The sequence below is a fragment of the Priapulus caudatus genome, unplaced genomic scaffold (genome assembly GCF_000485595.1).
Source record: "Priapulus caudatus unplaced genomic scaffold, Priapulus_caudatus-5.0.1 Scaffold2094, whole genome shotgun sequence".
Lineage (NCBI taxonomy): Eukaryota > Metazoa > Priapulida > Priapulimorpha > Priapulimorphida > Priapulidae > Priapulus > Priapulus caudatus.
In genome coordinates, this window is record NW_014579155.1 from 29,232 (window position 1) to 37,996 (window position 8,765).

An 8,765-nucleotide genomic window follows, 5' to 3' on the forward strand; every position below is an offset into this window, starting at 1 on the left:
GTACCGCACGGACGCACTACAGCTCGAGTCCCATGCAATACATATAGAGCACGAGCGGCAACCAACCGGCCGTACCGCCGCTGAGCACTGCATATATCTCACTGTACGACAGGCGGGTGTGCGTTCATGAGCGCGTGTGCGCGTGTGCGCGTGCGTGCGTGTGCATATGTATATGCGTCTCGTATTTTCGCTCTCCCCTTCTCTCCTTTCTTTCTTTCTTGTTCGCTCTCTCTCCCAGGCACACCCACCTTGACGTCGTGGACGCACACATACACGCGTTCAGTGACTGTACAGAATGGAGTGCATGAGCTAGGATATATGTTGTCACCGTCATCGTTTCCCTAAACCCCCGTTTAAAAAATTCTTCCCGCCCCGTAGAACAGGCGACGACGTTATCACGTGACGGGATCGCCATGTCGTCCACGATCCGACGTCCGAGTCGAGTCCGAAACGCCGAAATGCGAGTGGATAATTTTCTCGACGGAATATTACGTCTCGGGTAATAATGACGCGCATTAGGCCTCTCTCGCTCTCTTCCCTATTTCTCTTTTTCGTACGAAATTCCGACAAAATCCGGTCGAGAATGGATGAATCCGGACTCGGACAGTCCGGCAGAATCGTCGGTGATGCGCCGGGGGCGGGAGACGATCCCGGAGAGGGCTACTCCGATCTACGGCGCATTTCGAACGCTTTGTCTCAATGAGTATACAGTCCCCGATGCGGCCACGAATTGCGCTGATTCTAGTTTTTCCGCGTCCTCCGTCGTTCCCACGCGCCGGATTTTTAACAGCGGCCGAACCGGCGTGAGAAGGCGGGAAATATGAAACTATTTCGGCGTTTCCAGGTGATTTCAACAGTCGCAGATGCGTAGGGGCGATCGAAACCTATTCGCAGAGGGGTCGGCAACAAATGGGCGACGTTCGAATTCCAAGGACGCGGGGGGTGGGTAGGTTGCTACGAGCGGGGGACGTCTGGGGGCTGTCACGGGGCGTAGGGAGGGTTCGTGACGGGGCGGGGGAGGCGACAGAGGCGCCGTAGATTTAGCGCGGGCAGGAACTTCGTGAGCCTAGCATAGACGTAGTTATCGGTTTTCATCATCATCACAACAAGCGCGCCTTCCGCGCCTAGCCTGTTTGCCTTGCCGTGCGCATATAAAAACGACATCTGCTGCTAGTCTCCCGGCAACCGCGCTGCACCGCACGTACAACAGTGCGAGCGGGTGCGCGCGGAGACTCATGAACTGAGAGACACTGAGCGAACTTTGGCGCATTCGTCTGCTCGGGGGGTGCGGTTTATAACGGGAACAGCCGCAGCAATATAGAATGTCCAATACCACATTTTCTTAACTGGGCCTCAACTTTTATTACAATACACGGACCACATAGCTTTAACGCAGTGTGGGAAAATTAAAATGATGCAGTTTCGACGTCTAGAACCCGGTTAAAATTGTGGATACAATTTTCCGCTGTCCTGAACCTGCCGGGTATCAACGCAATGGATTTTCTGTAGCTGACGTCAGTAGGCTCACCCCATGGCAAATTGGACTCGGCAATTTTCATACTGTAGATTTTGGAAATAAAATTTTACGCCTTCTCCGAGGGTTAACGTTAGTGGTGTGGTTACGGGGGAAGTGTGTAGCGCCAAATGCTTGCCGTTCGCGTTTTTAGCTTTTGCGTTAAAGCCGCTAGAAATCTGCACTTGGCTTGTTTTTCTTTCGTAATTGCGTCAGGGAGGTAAACGGATCGGCTAATTGAAAAACGGGAATTGTATAGAATGCCTATGACGCATCACACAGCGCTATTTGCCGCCTCCGCTCACTGGTCAAATGATTAAAAGTAGTCCCATCGCCCTGATGGCCAAGAAAACGCACGGAACCTATTTCCTTATGAGTTTTAAACCCGGAATAACTATTACATAGACAAGAGAAATAATAAAATCGTAGTTAGCCGACGAAGCGCGAGAATTTTCCTCCCGAAAATATTCCCGGCGCGGAGTGATTTATCGACAACGTTGCTAGTGCTTGTCTATAGAGCCGTGTAATGTATGGAAGTGAAGATAACAGTGTGGTGGTATAGGGAGTAGGGGACAGAGTTTCCTTACATTTGACTGCAAAAGGAAATTGCACATGTGTACATCTAGAGCGTAAGATCGTGCCACACGTGGAATGAATGCACGGCGTACCGTCCGGGAAGACGACGGACTACGGACGGGCAACAGACGACGTGCGAACACAGATTTCGGATGGCAAAAGGAGATTTCGCTTCGAACAAGGAGAGTAATGTGCGTTTCCAGCGTAAAGGCAATGAAAGAAAATCGACGACGTCCCTAAAAAAATCCCCCGATAGTGTGTACGCACCGTACGAGGGTTCCAACGGAGATACACACGGCGACGATAGTGTGCTAACTCGCAAGCCAAACGAGCTAAAGAGAAAACACAATGTGACAATGGAAACGGGAATGCAAGATGGAGGTGGCGCTGTACACATGAACAACATCGACCAAGGGAACTACAACCAGACGCAGAGGATGAATTCTGAGTATCCCCCGGACGGGGTAATGGGCGGACAGGAATACGGAAAGATGGGAGACGGAGGCATGAATCCTCCGTCGAGCGGAATTAATGCATACAACGGCGGGTACAGTAGACCATACTACGAGGGCAGCGGTATGGTCAACGACGCCGCAAACTCTCAAGCGAACAGCATGTACGGGCAGTACGGCCAGAGCCCTGTCGGCTACGGCAAGGGCATGCAAGCGTCCCGTGGCATGGGCGGCCCGATGGGCAGCTACGCGTCGCCCGGGCAGCCCCGCATGATGTCCGGCGCGGCGATAAGCCAGCAGGGCGGCCCGACCCCGACGCTCAACCAGCTTCTACAGTCGCCGAACCCGGCTACCCGCTACCAGAACTCCTACAACGACTACGGGGGCCGGCAGCTGGGGGCGCACGCGCAGGACAACGGCGGGATGGGGTACAACGGTCCGAGCGGCCCGGCGGGACCGAACCAGTGGAGCCAGCGCGGTCCCTACCCGCCGCAGGGACCCATGGGGAGGATGCATCCCTACCAGCAGGTACGGCATGCTTCGCGCGCTGTCGACGCCATGGCAACGAGCGAGGTCCGTCGGACGCGGACGTTGTGCGATGGTGGCTTCGGTTGAGGTCTATGATATGCGGATGATATGGTCGTCACTGCACCCCTGTCCCTAACCCTCACCCTAACCACATCTGTACCTCTAGCCCTATACGTAATCCTAAACTTAATCCTAACCCATCCATACCCCTAGTACTGTCCTTATTCGAAACCCAAAATCCTAACCTTAAGGATCCTAACCATACCCCTAATCGTTCGTTAATCCTAACCTTGATTCTATTAGTGACTGTGAGCCCTATCCATAAACCTGATCACATCATACCACTAACCCTAATCTTATCCCCCAACCCATAACCTCTAATCATAACCCTAATCTAATCTGAGACCAATTCTTGAAATCTTGGGTCCTCTAGGATCAGGCATTGTGATTGGCCGATGTGCACGGTGGCTGCAAGTCATAGAGGGAGCCACTGTCGCTTATGTGAATACCTGTCATTTGTACCGCTGTACTAGATGTAGAAATTGTGATTTGTTTATTAATAGCTTGTAAGGATGTAAGGGAGGAAAAATGTGTGAGTGAAAGGTGAAGTGGGAGGGGGCAGAGCGATAAACAAAGACTTACAAAGAGAGAGAGAGATATTATAGATTATGCTTTCATTCATACATGTGCGTAAAGTACCCACCCTCTACCCATTCTAAAACTATGGAAATGCAAAATAGAAGAGGTACACGTTGTAAACACCTTTCCAGAACAACCATCCTCATATATCTATGTATAGAAAACCCATAAAATAGAATCCCTTGATAAATAATTTTTTTCCCATCTGGAACCAATCTAGAACAAAGCACATAAGCAACAGCATCAGCACAATAACAGGTATATTCTCTCTTCTCTTTCTTTCTCTCTTCTCTCTCTCTCTTTCTCTCTCTCTCTCTCTTTCTATTCTCTCTCTCTCTCTCTCATCCTCTCCTTCTATCTCATCATCTCATCTTCTCTCTCTCTCTTCTCTCTCTCTCTCTCTCTCTCTCTCCTCTAATCTCTCTTCTCTCTCATCTCTTCTCTCCTCTCTCTTCTCTCTCTCTCTCTCTTCTCTCTCTCTCTCTCTCTTCTCTTCTCCTCTCTCTCCTCTCTTCTCTCTCTCTCTCTCTCATCTCTCTCTCTCTCTCTCTCTCTACCTCTCTCTCATCACTCCTCTTCTCTCTCATCTCTCATCTCTCTTCTCATCTCTCTCTCTCTCTCTCTCTCCTCTCTCTTCTTCTCTCTTCTCTCTCTCTCTCTCTCTCTCTCTTCTCTCTCTCTCTCTCTCTCTCTCTGCTCTCTCTCTCTCTCTCTCTCTCTATCTCTCTCTCTCTCTCACTCTCTCTCTCTCTCTCTCTCTCTTCTCTCTCTTTTCTCTCTTCTGCTCATTCTCTCTTTCTCATCTCTTCTCTCTGCGCGCTCTCTTCTCTCTCTCTTTTATATAATGTACCACTGATGTGGTGTGTACGTATGGTGTGTCACTGATGGGTGTAAGAAGCCCACAGCAGTTTCCCTTATCAAGGACAAAGTAGCAAAATCAACCGTAATTATTGAAGCGATGTTATATTTCAGCAACCTGGCACACGTACATGCGAAGATGACACGTCTTTTTCTCACCTTTCTCTCTTCTCTGTCTCTCTCTCCCTCTATCGTTCCCTGTTGGCTCGCTTTTCATGTCCTCTCACATTGTCTCTCGGTCTCCCCATCTCATTTTCTCCCCCTTGCTGTCTCTCCATATATATATATATATATATACATTTCTATAGTTGTCTCTCACCGATCTCTCCCTCTGTCTATTCTTTCCTATCTCCCTCTGACCTCCTCAATCTCGCTCTCTCCCTCTCTTGCTCGCTGTCAGATCCTCCCTCACATTCTGTCTCTCCCCATCTCACCCATCTCATTTTCGCCTCCATATACATCTCTATATTTGTCTATCACCGATCTATCGTTCTGTCTATTCTTTCCTATCTCCCTCTGACCCCCTCAATCTCCCTCTCTTGCTCGCTGTCAGATCCTCTCTCACATTCTGTCTCTCCCCATCTCACACATCTTATTTTCTCCTCCATATACATCTCTATATTTGTCTATCACCGATCTATCGTTCTGTCTATTCTTCCCTATCTCCATCTGACCCCCGCATTCTCTCTGTCGCTCGCTATGACGCTCCCGCGGTCAGCATCTGACGCTGCCGGTGTTTTTGCGTAGCTTAGCAACACCTCCCGCAGCCGCACGAGGTCAACATGTAGGAATTTAAATTTGGAGGCAAATGTCAGCGAGCCGGCAATGCAACACGTCTCGTGATTGGTCTGTTTACGGCATTAGCACACCGGCGAAGGAGGAGGAGGGAGGGGGAGAGACAGGGAGAGAGAGAGAGAGAGAGAGCGAGCGAGCGAGAGAGAGCGCACTGACAATCAATCCCCCAACGCAGGCCGCGCTACCCTGCTCGTCCGGGGGTTTTACCGAGCAGCAGTTACCCCGGTGCGCAGGCGCGCGCTGCGAGGTAGCGCCTGCTGCCGCGTGACTCACTGTGGCATTAGACTGTGCTGCCACTCCCTGGCGGCGGCGGACATTGCAGGGCGCCGGCAGCGGCAGCAGCAGCAGCGTGGAATAACCCGAACCTCCGCTGCTGCTGCTGCTGCTTGCTGCTTCACTGAACACGGGGCTTGTGTGTGTGCGTGTGGCGCGCAGGCAGGCAGGCAGGCAGGCGTACATGTATCAGCAGCAGTAGCGGCTTAGCCGGGCTGTACGTGTGTGGGTAGTCTATATGGCATTATGGCCTGCCTGCCATACTGTGGCATGGGGCTGTATATATATATATGTGTGTCCCGTAGTACAGTCAGTCGTACGTACCGTGTATGTACGTACGCGTGGAGAGCTTGTACCACACATTCGCGCATACGTCTCTCGCTCCTCTCTCTCTCCTCTCTCTCTCTCTCTCTCTCTCTCTCTCTCCTCTCTCTCTCTCTCTCTCTTCTCCTCTCTCTCTCTCTCTCTCTCTCTCTCTCTCTCTCTCTCTCTCTCTCTCTCTCTCTCTCTCTCTCTCTCTCTCTCTCTCTCTCTCTCTCTCTCTCTCTCTCTCTCTCTTCATATATGAATAAATATGTATATATAGTAATAGTCTGAGAGTATAAATATGAATGCCATACGTTACACTTACAGTCAATTGTCCATATCTTTGTCTACCACACAGTCGTACGTACGTGTGTTGGTGTCACAGTCAGGTCTGTCAACACTGTCACATATGTATGTGCATGCGTGCGTGTGTGAGGTAACTGTTTATGTATCGTAATATGTATGTGTGTGTGTGTGCGTGCGTATGTGTATGTGTGTGTGGTAACTGTTTATGTATCGTAACATGTACGTGTGTGCTCGTGCGTGCGTGCGTGCGCGTACGTATACATGTGTGATGTATGGACATACTGCAACTCATATGCTCAGTGTGTTATCGTACGTGCGCATTACACATATGTACTTATGATTATGATATAGTGCTATATGTGTGCAGGTAACAGGTGTATGGCATCGCATCTATATACACGCACTGTACGCATGTCTTACTTCAGCCAATATGTATTTACGTACAACAAACATTACAGCTGCTGATGCACTTGGCCATACACATAGATAAAAGCGAGAGTACATTGACATTTCAAATGCATCTGTGATGTCACTATATATTAGAGTGAGAGAGAGAGCAAACTATATTGAACTTAGCTCTAGTACTATAGCCCGCGTTCATTAACTGCCGCAGGGATATAGAACATTTTCAGCTGGATTTCGTAACTGCAACCTGTTACCACCTGTCCCCACGAAAAATGGATCGCAAAACGCAAAATGTTCGGGCTTTTTAACACTTATTTATCTACATGGATATCTCAGCTATCTTTTTGACCACTTTCCACAACGATACACCATGTATTTATCCATTTATTCCTAAAAGTGCTAGCTCTACTTGCAAATTCCGTTTGAAATGATGTGTGTACACGCGTGACGTCACCCGAAATGTAGCTGCATCATAGCTGCCACAGTGTAGCTGCCATGTGTTTTGCCTACATAACTCGCTATGATGCAGCTGCATTTCGGGTGACGTCACGCGTGTACACACATCATTTCAAACGGAATTTGCAAGTAGAGCTGGCACTTTTAGGAATAAATGGATAAATACATGGTGTAAAGTTGTGGAAAGTGTTCAAAAAGATAGCTGAGATGTCCATGTAGATAAATAAGTGTTAAAAAGCCTGATCATTTTGCGTTTTGCGATCCATTTTTCGTGGGGACAGGTGGTAACAGGTTGCAGTTACGAAATCTAGCTGAAAATGTTCTATAGCCCTGCGGCAGTTAATGAAAGCGGGCTATAGTACTAGAGCTATATTTCACTATGCTAACCAGCTAGCTAATTAATTATCCAAGAGTCTAACACTGGAAATGTCACGATAATGCACAATTGCACCAATTGCATAAAAATAAGTTGGATGAAAATACGTTTGCTGTATATTTAAGTGGTATTGTTCAAAAATGTTACTTTTACGTAATTCTTTATGTAGTACTTTAACGTCATCTGAGTCGAGCAAGATACAACACATGTAAAACAGTAAATGTAACAAAAAGACGGTGAAAATAGCTCTATTTATTTGAGTGCTCCGTGATTTTATGTGTAAGTGGAATGCTTGTATTACCAAGTAGTGAATGAATATTTTAATAAGTGTCTAGATTAGCATAACCCCATTGACCCATAAAACCACGTCGGCGGCTGTTAGTGTTAAGTGCATGTTAGAAAAACATTGGCTTTGGTTACGGCTTGTGTATCGGTTGTACACAGTAGATGAGGGTAGGTATACATGTAGGGTTTCTTCTGAGGGAAAATTAGACAAAGGAGGTAATGGCCAGTTTGGGAAAAAAATGGATTCAAATACAGGCTGTATTGATATACTTATAGGTATATAGATACAGGATATACTTATCAGTTACATACAGGAACATAAATTTTCATAACGGCGATGTTAAATTTGACAACGGCGGTGCGCCACTGTGCCTCCTCTATGTATAAGAAACCCTGGGTACCGTATGTAGTTGGTCATGGCAGGAAACTACTACTACTAGCAATTCTTCATCTGCTTTGCTATCCAAACTTTTAAGTATCAGCAAATATTTACTGCCAAAGTTTCTAGTCACCTGTTTGAAATTTTTTTATGGGCATATGTCAATATTGAGACCACGTGACAACGACCTTTGCAAATACGGCACTAAAAACAGTAGCGCCACCGTTATAGATAGAAAGATAGTCAGATAGTTATGGAGTACAATAGGTAGTTGTATTTTTATTTGCTAGATGCCAGGGCTGTATTTTTTTTAAAGATCTAGGAACATGATTTTTCGATGAAAGGTTTTGCGCCGCATGAAAACGCGTGTGACATTCTTGTGGGTTCGTTTCGGTGTGAGTAGTTTTTTGGTTAACAATATTACAAGTCTTGGTGAGCGTCTGCCAGACGTAGGTGACAAATTAGTCCAAAAAGGGGGAGAGGAGTGTTGAAGGAGGGAGAGAGAAATATAACGAGCAAGCGATAGAGGCGAGAGGGTAGGCTAATGAGGGAGGGAGGGGGAGAGAGAGAGAGAGAGAGAGAGAGAGAGAGAGAGAGAGAGACGAGAGAGAGAGAAGA

At 47.7% G+C, this 8,765-nt stretch overlaps 1 protein-coding gene across 1 annotated transcript in view; it reads left to right on the top strand.

The window, feature by feature from the left end:
* Window positions 1-2,025: 2,025 nt before the first annotated feature.
* The window catches only part of LOC106818215 (spidroin-2-like), a gene marked incomplete at its 3' end in the record, with an annotated part of 26,581 nt that continues 19,841 nt past the window's right edge, over window positions 2,026-8,765 (top strand). Inside the window, exon 1 of the mRNA XM_014822938.1 lies at window positions 2,026-3,069. Within this exon, the coding sequence (XP_014678424.1) occupies window positions 2,242-3,069 (828 nt within the window). The remainder of the gene's footprint in view (window positions 3,070-8,765) is intronic.